Here is a 14,806-nt window from a genome sequence, read left to right as displayed (position 1 = left end):
TATGTAGTACTGAGTGCCTCCCATAGTCTGTTCTGGACATGGGGATTGTGAAGAGTCCTCTGGTGACATCTCTTGTGAGGTATGCATGGGTGTCTGAGCTGTGTGCTAGTAGTTTAAACAGACAGCTCGGTGCATTCAGCTTGTCAACACTTCTTACAAAAACAAGTAGTGATGAAGTCAATCCCTCCTCCACTTTGAGCCATGAGAGATTTACATACATATTATTAATGTTAGCTTTCCATGTATAAATCCACTATAATTGAGAATTTCAATAAGCATTTTTCTAAGGCTGGCCATGCTTTCCACCTGGCTATCCCTACCGCGGTCAACAGCACTGCACCCTCCACAGCTACTCTCTCAAGCCTTCCCCATTTCTCCTTCTCCCAAATCCAGTCAGCTGATGTTCTGATAGAGCTGCAAAATCTGGACCCCTACAAATCAGCCGGGCTAGACAATCTGGACCCTTTCTTTCTAAAATGATCTGCCGAAATTGTTGCAACCCCTATTACTAGCCTGTTCAACCTCTCTTTCATGTCGTCTGAGATTCCAAAAGACTGGAAAGCAGCTGCTGTCATCCCCCTCTTCAAAGGACGGGACACTCTTGACCCAAATTGCTACAGACCTATATCTATCCTACACTGCCTTTCTAAGGTCTTCAAAAGCCAAGTCAACAAACAAATTACCGACAATTTCGAATCCGACCGCACCTTCTCCGCTATGCAATCTGGTTTCAGAGCTGGTCATGGGTGCACCTCAGCCAAGCTCAAGGTCCTAAACGATATCGTAACCGCCATCGATAAGAAACAATACTTTGCTACCGTATTCATTGACCTGGCCAAGGCTTTCGACTCTGTCAATCACCACATCCTCATCGGCAGACTCAATAGCCTTGGTTTCTCAAATGATTGCCTCGCCTGGTTCACCAACTACTTCTCCGATAGAGTTCAATGTGTCAAATCGGAGGGCCTGTTGTCCGGGCCTCTGGTAGTCTCTATGGGGGTGCCACAGGGTTCAATTCTTGGGACAACTCGTTTCTCTGTATACGTCAATGATGTCACTCTTGCTGCTGGTGAGTCTCTGATCCACCTCTACGCAGACGACACCATTCTGTATACTTCTGGCCCTTCTTTGGACACTGTGTTAACAACCCTCCAGACGAGCTTCAATGCCATACAACTCTCCTTCCGTGGCCTCCAACTGCTCTTAAATACAAGTAAAACTAAATGCATGCTCTTCAACCGAACGCTGCCCGCACCTGCCCGCCCATCCAGCATCACTACTCTGGACGGTTCTGACTTAGAATATGTGGACAACTACAAATACCTAGGTGTCTGGTTAGACTGTAAGCTCTCCTTCCAGACTCACATCAAACATCTCCAATCCAAAGTTAAATCTAGAATTGGCTTCCTATTTCGCAACAAAGCATCCATCACTCATGCTGCCAAACATACCCTCGTAAAACTGACCATCCTACCGATCCTCGATTTCGGCGATGTCATTTACAAAATAGCCTCCAATACCCTACTCAATAAACTGGATGCAGTCTATCACAGTGCCATCCGTTTTGTCACCAAAGCCCCATATACTACCCACCACTGCGACCTGTACGCTCTCGTTGGCTGGCCCTCGCTTCATACTCGTCGCCAAACCCACTGGCTCCAGGTCATCTACAAGACCCTGCTAGGTAAAGTCCCCCCTTATCTTAGCTCACTGGTCACCATAGCAGCACCCACCTGTAGCACGCTCCAGCAGGTATATCTCTCTGGTCACCCCCAAAGCCAATTCCTCCTTTGGCCGTCTCTCCTTCCAGTTCTCTGCTGCCAATGACTGGAACGAACTACAAAAATCTCTGAAACTGGAAACACTTATCTCCCTCACTAGCTTTAAGCACCAGCTGTCAGAGCAGCTCACAGATCACTGCACCTGTACATAGTCCATCTATAATTTATAATCTTCCCCTACTGTATTTATTTATTTATTTATTTTGCTCCTTTGCACCCCATTATTTCTATTTCTACTTTGCACTTTCTTCCACTACAAATCTACCATTCAAGTGTTTTACTTGCTATATTGTATTTACTTTGCCACCATGGCCTTTTTTGCCTTTCACCTCCCTTATCTCACCTCATTTGCTCACATTGTATATAGACTTATTTTTCTACTGTATTATTGACTGTATGTTTGTTTTACTCCATGTGTAACTCTGTGTTGTTGTATGTGTCGAACTGCTTTGCCTTATCTTGGCCAGGTCGCAATTGTAAATGAGAACTTGGTCTCAACTTGCCTACCTGGTTAAATAAAGGTTAAATAAAAAAAATAAAAAAATAATATTTAAGGGCCAGCCGTGCTGCCCTATTCTGAGCCAATTGTAATTTTCCAAGATCCCTCTTTGTGGCACCTGACCATACGACTGTGTGTGTGTGCTTCGATGCGTACATGCATGTCGAAAGGTGACAGGTGTATGCGTGAGATAGACATATTCCCAGAGAAACATTGAAGCGGATTATGTCAGGTTATCTACAAGTGCAAGTAGACCAGTGGGACTGAGAGGGAAACCAGATGAAACCAGACATCCTCTCAAACGTGGTTTACCTACCAAGGACAGACAGACAGACACAGACCTTAAACTCAAAGTGGAAAGCAGCTGCATCGACCCTGAGTCTCCAGTTCACTGTGTAAAATGTATCAATCCAGCCAGGGAGGGCAAAAGCAAACATGTCATTTAAAAGGATATTGTGAAAACGACAGGCAGGGAGAATGATGTGTTTACATGTCAATAAAACACGGCCTGAGGGAAGGAGGAGGACCGTGAACACCACACAAAGGAAATTGATTCCTTCCAAGTCCAGCCCGGCTAATCCCCTGGCGTGTATGCAAATGAGGCAGGGGGTAATTTCCTCAGTGCGCCGCAGCGTTTTTAATTAGGCGAGCTTCCCTCAACGATAGGTCCAGCAAGCCTCGTAAATCCGTCTCCGTGATGACCATAATGCTGACCTTGGTGTGGCGGCGTGGAGCAGTTGGTTGGTTGGAGATGACACTGGTGGAATTCTATTCCTCCCTCTCTTACTTTCTCTTCCTCCCTCTCTCTCTCTGACCACATCTCCTTCTCTGTTGCTCTCTCTCTGTGTCCATCTTTCCCTATTTTGGCTAATTTCTCTCTTTCTCTCTCTCTCTTCCTCTCCCTTGAACATGTTATGAATCTCAGGAGACAGACTGCTGTAGCTCTGCTGTGTTTAATAATGGCTGTCATATCTGCACCCCTCCGCTCACCCACCTCCCTCGCTCCCTCTCCACCCTCCTCTGACTCTCTCTCCCTTTCCTTTGCTCCAGCCACCACATCTCTCTCAAGATGACTGACCACTTTAGTTCGAAATCAGTACAAGTGATCACTGTGGATCAAAGGCACTAGAAAGGAAGATGGATAGAGAGACAGGTAAAGAAAAACGTAGTTACATAAACACAGTGTATTCATTAATGTTCTAGTCCCATGATGATAGTTCTTCCTAACCCCTCCTAACCCAACACTGATCCCAGATATCCCTGAAACTGAAGCTCCATCTCTAACGATCTGCCTTGGATCCTTCAGACATAATAAAGAGCAGGTTTTCTAACCACTGATAATTAATCAATGTCTATTTCTCTCTCTCTTGCTCTCTCTCTCTCTCTGTTTATTTTTTTCTCCCTCTTTCTCTTCTTGAAAGGCAGGGTAGAAGGGTTTGTTAATTGGCAGGCAGCTGTGTAGTATAGATCAGCCTGATGTCTTGATACACAGGAGCCTGCAGGAGGCCATTAACCTTGATGAAGAAAAACCCCTCCAGGAGTTCTATCAATCATCATCAAAACACACACCCTCTTACCCCACACACATACATACACATGTACACACAAGTGCAGTAACATAAGCCCCCTTCACTAATTCACACACACACACACACACACACACACACACACACACACACACACACACACACACACACACACACACACACACACACACACACACACACACTTTATGAATCACATGTACAAACACATACAAACAACATGTATAAACACGTTCAAAAACATGTACCATCATGTACAAATAAAAATCACATGCAATCCCAACAGACTAATTTTAACGAATATAAAGAAACATCCTTCAATTGCAGGAGCAATTAACCATTTATGCACCCTACTTTCAAGGAAGAAAACCTCATGTACAAACAGAACGTGTACATTTCCACATCACACTACAATCAAGAACCTCTACCTCCCCCTCTCCTCTTCCCCTCCTCTCATCCTCCCTTTCCTACCACCCATCCCCTAAACCAGTGGATTTGATTTCCTCTGCATTTACACAGCCACTTTATAATACAATTAATTTGCTGGCATATAAACAAGATAGTGAGCTAATTACCCTCTGTGTATTTGATTGGCTCTGTCCCTAGCTGTGGCTGCCTTTGGAAGCTCTCTTTGGAGTCTCACACTCAGATCCTATGTGAGAGTGTTTTTTACATTGAGGATGCTTTTCTCTCTGTGCTACCTGTGCTAACTAGCTCCTTGTTTTTCTCCTAAATAAGAGATGAAATGAAGGTTTATGCATGCAGGAGTCTAAAGGAAGTCTAGGCACACTGATCAGCTTGGTGCATGTGGAGATGAGCTAGCAGATTCAGGCCATGTGCTTTTAAGTGGCTCCACGGCACCTCATTTGTGTGCTTGGGAGGCAAGGCATGATTCAACGTGAGTAGATGAGCGATGAAGAAGACCTTGCAGTGTGGTATAACTCATGCATTTGTGAAAAGAGAGAAAACATGGAAGGAGCGAGAAGAAGAAGGGTGAGGGTGGCATATAGAAAGGAGAGAGAAGAAGAAGGGTGAGGGTGGCATATAGAAAGGAGAGAGAAGAAGAAGGGTGGCATATAGAAAGGAGAGAGAAGAAGAAGGGTGAGGGTGGCATATAGAAAGGAGAGAGAAGAAGAAGGGTGAGGGTGGCATATAGAAAGGAGAGAGAAGAAGAAGGGTGGCATATAGAAAGGAGAGAGAAGAAGAAGGTGAGGGTGGCATATAGAAAGGAGAGAGAAGAAGAAGGGTGAGGGTGGCATATAGAAAGGAGAGAGAAGAAGAAGGGTGAGGGTGGCATATAGAAAGGAGAGAGAAGAAGAAGGGTGAGGGTGGCATATAGAAAGGAGAGAGAAGAAGAAGGGTGGCATATAGAAAGGAGAGAGAAGAAGAAGGGTGAGGGTGGCATATTGAAAGGAGGGAGAAGAAGAAGGGTGAGGGTGGCATATAGAAAGGAGAGAGAAGAAGAAGGGTGAGGGTGGCATATAGAAAGGAGAGAGAAGAAGAAGGGTGGCATATAGAAAGGAGAGAGAAGAAGAAGGTGAGGGTGGCATATAGAAAGGAGAGAGAAGAAGAAGGGTGAGGGTGGCATATAGAAAGGAGAGAGAAGAAGAAGGGTGAGGGTGGCATATAGAAAGGAGAGAGAAGAAGAAGGGTGAGGGTGGCATATAGAAAGGAGAGAGAAGAAGAAGGGTGAGGGTGGCATATAGAAAGGAGAGAGAAGAAGAAGGGTGAGGGTGGCATATAGAAAGGAGAGAGAAGAAGAAGGTGAGGGTGGCATATAGAAAGGAGAGAGAAGAAGAAGGGTGAGGGTGGCATATAGAAAGGAGAGAGAAGAAGAAGGCGAGGGTGGCATATAGAAAGGAGAGAGAAGAAGAAGGCGAGGGTGGCATATAGAAAGGAGAGAGAAGAAGAAGGGTGGCATATAGAAAGGAGAGAGAAGAAGAAGGTGAGGGTGGCATATAGAAAGGAGAGAGAAGAAGAAGGGTGAGGGTGGCATATTGAAAGGAGAGAGAAGAAGAAGGGTGAGGGTGGCATATAGAAAGGAGAGAGAAGAAGAAGGGTGAGGGTGGCATATAGAAAGGAGAGAGAAGAAGAAGGTGAGGGTGGCATATAGAAAGGAGAGAGAAGAAGAAGGGTGAGGGTGGCATATAGAAAGGAGAGAGAAGAAGAAGGGTGGCATATAGAAAGGAGAGAGAAGAAGAAGGGTGAGGGTGGCATATAGAAAGGAGAGAGAAGAAGAAGGGTGGCATATAGAAAGGAGAGAGAAGAAGAAGGTGAGGGTGGCATATAGAAAGGAGAGAGAAGAAGAAGGGTGAGGGTGGCATATTGAAAGGAGAGAGAAGAAGAAGGGTGAGGGTGGCATATAGAAAGGAGAGAGAAGAAGAAGGGTGAGGGTGGCATATAGAAAGGAGAGAGAAGAAGAAGGGTGAGGGTGGCATATAGAAAGGAGAGAGAAGAAGAAGGGTGAGGGTGGCATATAGAAAGGAGAGAGAAGAAGAAGGTGAGGGTGGCATATAGAAAGGAGAGAGAAGAAGAAGGGTGAGGGTGGCATATAGAAAGGAGAGAGAAGAAGAAGGCGAGGGTGGCATATAGAAAGGAGAGAGAAGAAGAAGGCGAGGGTGGCATATAGAAAGGAGAGAGAAGAAGAAGGCGAGGGTGGCATATAGAAAGGAGAGAAGAAGAAGGGTGATGGTGGCATATTGAAAGGAGAGAGAAGAAGAAGGCGAGGGTGGCATATAGAAAGGAGAGAAGAAGAAGGGTGAGGGTGGCATATAGAAAGGAGAGAGAAGAAGAAGGGTGAGGGTGGCATATAGAAAGGAGAGAGAAGAAGAAGGGTGAGGGTGGCATATAGAAAGGAGGGAGAAGAAGAAGGGTGAGGGTGGCATATAGAAAGGAGGGAGAAGAAGAAGGGTGAGGGTGGCATATAGAAAGGAGAGAGAAGAAGAAGGGTGAGGGTGGCATATAGAAAGGAGAGAGAAGAAGAAGGGTGAGGGTGGCATATAGAAAGGAGAGAGAAGAAGAAGGGTGAGGGTGGCATATAGAAAGGAGAGAGAAGAAGAAGGGTGAGGGTGGCATATAGAAAGGAGAGAGAAGAAGAAGGGTGGCATATAGAAAGGAGAGAGAAGAAGAAGGGTGAGGGTGGCATATAGAAAGGAGAGAGAAGAAGAAGGGTGGCATATAGAAAGGAGAGAGAAGAAGAAGGGTGAGGGTGGCATATAGAAAGGAGAGAGAAGAAGAAGGGTGAGGGTGGCATATAGAAAGGAGGGAGAAGAAGAAGGGTGGCATATAGAAAGGAGAGAGAAGAAGAAGGCGAGGGTGGCATATAGAAAGGAGAGAGAAGAAGAAGGGTGAGGGTGGCATATAGAAAGGAGAGAGAAGAAGAAGGGTGAGGGTGGCATATAGAAAGGAGGGAGAAGAAGAAGGGTGAGGGTGGCATATAGAAAGGAGAGAGAAGAAGAAGGGTGAGGGTGGCATATAGAAAGGAGAGAGAAGAAGGAAAAAGGACGTTGCTGCAGAATGGGTCAATCCCTCAGGAGAAAGTGTGAGTGAGTTAGACAGAAAGAAAGAGTGAGAGAAACAGAGAGAGAGAGAGAGAGATGATAGAGGAGGTTACTGTTGGACTACTCACACATTCAAGGGTTGCCAGGCAGGCCACTGCGCCTTCATTTTGATGACTGTCAGGACGTCATCACCCTGAGAGAGAGAGAGAGAGAGAGAGAGAGAGAGAGAGAGAGATAAAAAGATATTTGCTCAACAAATTCACTTGTCATCTGACAGATAGAGGCTCAGCCATATTCACCACATTACTCTTCCAGATGAGGGGAGAGAACGAATGAAGGTCAGTTTATTTCCCCCTCATCCACCTCTTCCCATTTTCTCTCTGAGACAAAGGAGTGATAAATACAGTGTGCGTCACTTCAGATGGAGCGCCGGCATCACCACTTCATAAAACCTGCATAAATATTTAATCAGTAGCTCTGGACACCGCAGGGCTCTCTGTGTCACTGCTTGAGAGAGAGGGAATGTCTCTGCGCTGGTCCCAGATCAGATAAAACACTCAAAGCACAGAGCAGGATTTAACCCCAGACTGAACTCAGACCTGAGAGAGACACAGCTCCCTCGACATCCAGTCACAACAAAGAAGAAACCTTGAGAGTTATGAGAAAATGTTTCATCGACATCAGTTTTGCCTTTCTACTAGATTGGTTTGTGAAATAATAGTTCTCCTGTCCATATCATAGAAATGTGGTGTGGACATGAAAATATTATATCAAATCGGTTTAATGTTCAATAGTAAACATATCAGTGGGATAACAGCATTATACATATTAAACGCTCTGGCCCATTCCAAGTGGAAACCATATTTCTTAAGTGCAAAGCACAATAGGATCACTGAGACTGCAAAAGACACAATTAAAAGTGTTTGAGCACCACACTGGCTCATTTGCGCCCAGCCTTTTTCATTACGGCTGCAATTTATGACATCACATTGTGGCGGTAATGGCTCTTTGGCTGTGAATAGGTGGCTAGCAGCTGACTAGAACATTCTGTTTGTATTGTTATAGCTGAGAGAGACTGTGATGTACAGTAGACTGAAGAGTGCATTCTGCCATATGTGAAATGAACCAAACCAAGCTCTGGGCTTTTTTGATGCCTTTACAAAATGGTACAGATAAAGCACATTACAAAACATGGTCCCATGTGGTCCCGTGTGGCTCAGTTGGTAGAGCATGGTATTTGCAATGCCAGGGTTGTGGGTTCGATTCCCACGGGGGACCAGTACGGAAAAAAATAAAATGTATGCATTCACTACTGTAAGTTGCTCTGGATAAGAGCATCTGCTAAATTATGTAAATGTCAATATATTGGTTCATATGTAAAACAGCAATTATAAGGCTATCATTTGGCTAAGACTGTAAATGGTGACATAGATGGAAACAATTTGTCCCAATGAACATCGAACACAAGTACTCAGAAGAAAAGACAACTGCAGCTTAACACATCTTGTCAGACATCTGCCACCGGGCATGTTTGCACCTGTGGCTACTGTAAAGATCAAAGTGAATTATCCGGTGCCAGATCATTGCTTTACAAGCCTCCAATAGAGGATTCTGTTCCAGTACCATCCAGTCCCACTCCTGTATGCTGGGTAATCACTTTTTAATGATTTCCTGTAAGATAATTACCCATAGTAAAAGGCTGTGAGCCCCATCCAGTCATACAGAGCTGACATCCTTTCTTTGTCCTCGAGAGCTGCATCGCAGGCAGGCTTTTGTTCCAGCCCAGCTCTAACACACTTGATTTAACTAACTGGTCTTCATCGAAGACCACAATTTGTAGATTATTTGAATCAACTGTGTTAGAGCTGGGTGGGGAAAAACCCTGCATACACTGACAGCAGTTCAAAACCCCTGTTCTGACCTCTAGATCTGCACTGCCAGTACATGTAAGCAGTCATAAGGCTTATTCATACTGCAAATGACCTCTGAACCTTTTTCCACACCTCTCTTAACACATTTACTTGTAATACCAATGGTATCACAGCTAGCTCGTGGTAACACCGTCTCACTTCAGCAGTCAGCAAAAGACACACACCCTTTGAGACCTGGCCTGATTGCCCCAGCAGCTCTTGTGGATAACCTGTTCCCCTCCGGCTAAGTGATGAGGCGCTCTGTAATCAGCCAGGAAGCCTGACTGGAACCTAATTGGGGGGTTTGTGTAGCACCTCTGAACTCCACTGCTTCTGTCTACTGAATGCGGTGGGAAAGGCAGTGCAGGATCCAGCTAGCTCTGGTTGAGACAGCAAAAACCATATGGTCGTTTCCAAATGCCATGAGGGAACTGGCTACTATCACTGAATACATAAACTACATGCACTGGACACAGAATACACAGAATATGTAACAGAATGTGGGCATACTTATCAACTAGATGTACATCTTACAGTATGGCAGAACGTGTATCACAAATTGTACTGTATGTATTGGGTGATTCATCACAAAACTAGAAGAAAACAGGACCATGATTTTGGGGATTTTGACTAAATGTTGTCCATAGAAGGGTCCATTGGAGGAAGTATTGCTGAGATACATTTGTCGTTTGTATCTTAAAGCATAATTGAGAAATAATTAATTGAAGTTGGGACATTTGTGACATTTTGGCCTTACCCATAAGACACCATAATGTTTCATCTGTAAGTGCTAAAAAGAAAAGATTTGCGTCATATGAAGCTTTACCGCTTGCTCTGTAATGAGTAGTAGTTTAATTGCAATAACAATTTTCTTACATTAATTTATGAATATTGAAAAATATAAACATGAATAAAGGAGGCCTGGGTAAGGTCAACATTTCACACATATTCCAACTTCCAATAATATATATATTTTTTTATTATGCTTTAAGATACAAATGTCAAATATATGTCAACAATCCTTCCCCCAAAGGACCTTTTTATGGATACACTTTCATGAGAATGAAAAAGATCATGGTCCTGTTTTGTTCAGGTTTCATTAGGAATCCCCTTATTGTGGACCACCTCAGCATCAACAAACAGGTTCGTCTGTACCAGAAAGCACAAAACAAACGGATAAACTAAGGCTGCACATTTGAGCATATACGCCGTCAAGACTCCTCTTCAGTTCTTGCTGTATCTATTGTTGTGAGTCTATGCCTCTCTGAAACATCAGAAAAAAAGAAGATTTGATTCATCTTTGTTTCAGACAAATGCTTTGTTGCCAAAGAAACATAATGGCCCAGTGTTGTTCAGAATAGCTCTGTCGGCTTGATGATTGTTTTTTAGATTTGGACTTGAAAGGAAACATCAGGGAAATAGATTAATTAAACTCTCCACTCATGGTGAAGAGAGAGAGAGAGAGAGAGCAAAAGAGAGAAATTGAGAGAGACAGACAGAGAGAGCAAAAGAGAGAAGAGAGAGAGAGAGAGAGAGAGAGAGAGAGAGAGACTGACAGAAGTCCCTAAAAAGCAGATGAAAGAGAAAAAGAGAGGGAGAGAGAGAGAAAGAGCCAGCCACTGTAGTGGGATGTGTGCTGATGAGGAATGTGTCTGAGCACTCAGGTCTGTGTGAACCATAGCTATGTCTAATGACACCACTGCTCTACTCCAGACTCCAATACTCCACTCCAGCCCCCATAGAGCTTCATTATAGCATTACTCCTAAGGCAGAGAGGGTGATTCCAACAGGATCTGTTCTCTCCTCTCACCGACCCAGAAGGAACACACTGACAGATCTCTGGATGTGGATGGCAGTGTATGTGTGGTGTGTGTGTGTGGTCTGCTTCAAAAGGCACTCCAGGGAACAAAGAGATAGAAGGGGGACAGATTTTTGAAGCGCACTCAATCCACTTCAGAACATCCTGCCCTGATCGCTGCATTCTATGTCGTGTCAGCCAGCCCCAGTCCCCAGTCACTTTAAAATCCATTTGATTTAATTGAACCATCCACAGGTAGTGCTCTGGCTCGGATCGTTAAGGTAGCCTATTCCTCCACCACTTTCAGGACGCCGTCAAAAGGGTACGCTGCAACAGGCTTCTCAACACAAAGCAGCAAGGAAGAAAAGCATGTGCTTTTAGAGCAAATTACTTTTTTTCTCCTTTTTTAGTTTTCACCAAAAGGAAATGCCTTCAAAATGTGTTTGAATGCTATAAGCAATTTAGCTGCCCCATCACTTGGGATCATGGTCCCTTTTTTCGGGGAAATTATTTTCAAACTTTATTTGAAAAGCCTAAGTGGGGATTCTTTCACTCATATCTCTCCTCCCTCTCTTTCATTCTCCCTCTCCCTCTCTCTCTTTCATTCTCCCTCTCTCTCACTCTCCCCTCTTCTGCGCTCTCTTTTTCTCTCCCACTCTCTCTCTCAATTCCTCTCTGTGATGACACTCTCAAATCTCATACAATAGATAATGAACATAATCCTAGAGTAGCACCTGGGAAGTCTCTGATTGGACACCACTGTGCTAATGATTGTAACATCCACTCAGCGTGTTGTGAATGCTAACACAACATCAGCTAGCCAACTGCAGGGAGGATATGTATTGAGGATGATCGATAGATAATAGTGTAATGATGCTATTGTTATAATGAATGGTACAATAGTCAATAAACATATGAGTTCATACTGAGTGAGTGGATTACTGACATGCTAGAATAGTACCGGAGACTGTCGATTGCGGCAGTGCTCTTTTCTAATACATGTAAATAGACTATCTGGGAAAGCTGTATTGGCATTGTAAAATAAAGTGTTTCTGTCTCCAGCTTAGATTTGTCTCTGTTCCTCTCATTGTCAGACTGAGGAGGGGGACCAGCCTGACAAACCAAATCACATTTATTTATAAAGCCCTTCTTACATCAGCTGATGTAAGCTGATCAAAGTGCTGCACAGAAACCCAGCCTAAAACCCCAAACAGCAAGCAATGCAGGTGTAGAAGCACAGTGGCTAGGAAAAACTCCCTAGAAAGGCCAGAACCTAGGAAGAAACCTAGAGAGGAACCAGGTTATGAGGGGTGGCCAGTCCTCTTCTGGCTGTGCAGGGTGGAGATTCTAACAGAACATGGCCAAGATGTTCAAATGTTCATAGATGACCAACAGGGTCAAATAATAATAACAATCACAGTGGTTGTCGAGGGTGCAAATAATCTCATTTCATTTCAGCACAAAATAACAAGATGATCTCTTTTTAAAAGCCCTCCATCTCTTTTTAGGAAAGATTCCAAATGAATATGATGTATGAGCTCAGGTTGCTGCTTGTAGAATTTAATTTAATGAAGTTGACAAAGGTTGTAAATGTAATCACACTGAAAAGGTACAAGGTGATGTTAGAGATATATAAACTCAGCAAGAAAAGAAACGTCCTCTCACTGTCAACTGCGTTTATTTTCAGCAAACTAAACATGTGCAAATATTTGTATCAACATAACAAGACTCAACAACTGAGACATAAACTGAACAAGTTCCACAGACATGTGACTAACAGAAATTGAATAATGTGTCCCTGAACAAAGGGGGGTCAAAATCAAAAGTAACAGTCAGTATCTGGTGTGGCCACCAGCTACATTAAGTACTGCAGTGCATCTCCTCCTCATGGACTGCACAAGATTTGCATGTTCTTGCTGTGAGATGTTACCCCACTCTTCCACCAAGGCACCTGGAAGTTCCCAGATATTTCTCACTCTCCGATCCAACAGGTCCCAGACGTGCTCAAAGGGATTGAGATCCGGGCTCTTCGCTGGCCATGACAGAACACTGACATTCCTGTCTTGCAGGAAATCCCGCACAGAACGAGCAGTATGGCTGGTGGCATTGTCATGCTGGAGGGTAATGTTAGGATGAGCCTGCAGGAAGGGTACCACATGAGGCAGGAGGATGTCTTCCCTGTAACGCACAGCATTGAGATTGCCTGCAATGACAATAAGCTCAGTCCGATGATGCTGTGACACACCGCCCCAGACCATGACGGACCCTCCACCTCCAAATCGATCCCGCTCCAGAGTACAAGCCTCGGTGTAACGCTCATTCCTTCAATGATAAACGCGAATACAACCATCACACCTGGTGAGACAAAACCACAACTCGTCAGTGAAGAGCACTTTTTGCCAGTCCTGTCTGGTCCAGCAATGGTGGGTTTGTGCCCATAGGCGACATAGTTGCCAGTGATTTTTTTTTAATATATTTTTTTATTTTTTTTACTAGGCAAGTCAGTTAACAAAAATTATTATTTTCAATGACAGCCTAGGAACAGTGGATTAACTGCCTTGTTCAGGGGTAGAAGGACAGATTTGTACCTTGTAAGCTCGGGGATTCGAACTTGCAACCTTTCAATTACTAGCCCAACGCTCTAACCACTAGGATACCCTGCCGCCCCATGTCTGGCGAGGACCTGTCTTACAACAGGCCTACAAGCCCTCAGTCCAGTCTCTCTCAACCTACTGCGGACAGTCTGAGCACTGATGGAGGGATTGTGCGTTCCTGGAGTGACTCGGGCAGTTGTTGTTGCCATCCTGTACCTGTCCCGCAGGTGTGATGTTCGGATGTACCGGTCCTGTGCAGGTGGTGTTACATGTGGTCTGCAACTGTGAGGACAATCAGCTGTCCATCCAGTCTCCTTGTAGCGCTGTCTTAGGCGTCTCACAGTACGAACATTGCAATTTATTTTCCTGGCCACATCTGCAGTCCTCATGCTTCCTTACAGTATGCCTAAGGCACATTCGCGGAGATGAGCAGGGACCTGGGCATCTTTCTTTTGGTGTTTTTAAGAGTCAGTAGAAAGGCCTCTTTAGTGTCCTAAGTTTTCATAACTGTGACCTTAATTGCCTACCATCTGTGAGCTGTTAGTGTCTTAATGACCGTTCCACAGGTGCATGTCCATTAATTGTTTATGGTTCATTGAACAAGTATGGCAAACAGTGTTTAAACCCTTTACAATGAAGATGTGTGAAGTTATTTGGATATTTACAAATTATCTTTGAAAGACAGGGTCCTAAAAAAGGGATGTTTCTTTTTTTGCTGAGTTTAGATGGATGTGTGTGTGTGTGTGTGTGTGTGTGTGTGTGTGTGTGTGTGTGTGTGTGTGTGTGTGTGTGTGCGTGCATAACTGTTTGTGCATGTGTGTGTTCTGCATGCTAGCAGATGTGAGCTTTTTCCTCAACTTTATATAATTGCCTTTGTGTCTGACCTTCCTTCTCTAGGTCTTCTCTGCTCACTGTGGCCTTGCTCATTACCATAAAAACCTTGGGAGGGAATTTATAGCATCTCTCCCTCTAGGAGAGGCCAAGCTGATCTACTGTACAGAGGGCTTACAGGCTACATCTAACCAGTAGGTTTAAATAGAAACAAACACCAGAGTTCAATATACAGTACAGACAGGTAAAGGAAAGTTAAGGATAATTTCACAGACCTCTGTAAAGGAATAACGCTACTAAAACAACTTGCACTGCACTTATGTTGGATTGATACACAATAATTGGTGGA

At 44.2% G+C, this 14,806-nt stretch overlaps 1 protein-coding gene across 2 annotated transcripts in view; it reads right to left on the bottom strand.

The window, feature by feature from the left end:
• LOC115167143 (spondin-1) overlaps positions 1-14,806 on the bottom strand; it is a 140,364-nt gene that overhangs the window by 15,556 nt on the left and 110,002 nt on the right. For both annotated transcript variants that reach the window (XM_029721269.1, XM_029721271.1), the window contains exon 7: positions 7,453-7,517. In XM_029721269.1, coding sequence (XP_029577129.1) covers positions 7,453-7,517 — 65 coding nt within the window. The remainder of the gene's footprint in view (positions 1-7,452; positions 7,518-14,806) is intronic.

This window comes from Salmo trutta, chromosome 29 (genome assembly GCF_901001165.1).
Source record: "Salmo trutta chromosome 29, fSalTru1.1, whole genome shotgun sequence".
NCBI classification, from domain to species: domain Eukaryota; kingdom Metazoa; phylum Chordata; class Actinopteri; order Salmoniformes; family Salmonidae; genus Salmo; species Salmo trutta.
This window is presented reverse-complemented; position numbering and strand designations above follow the sequence as displayed.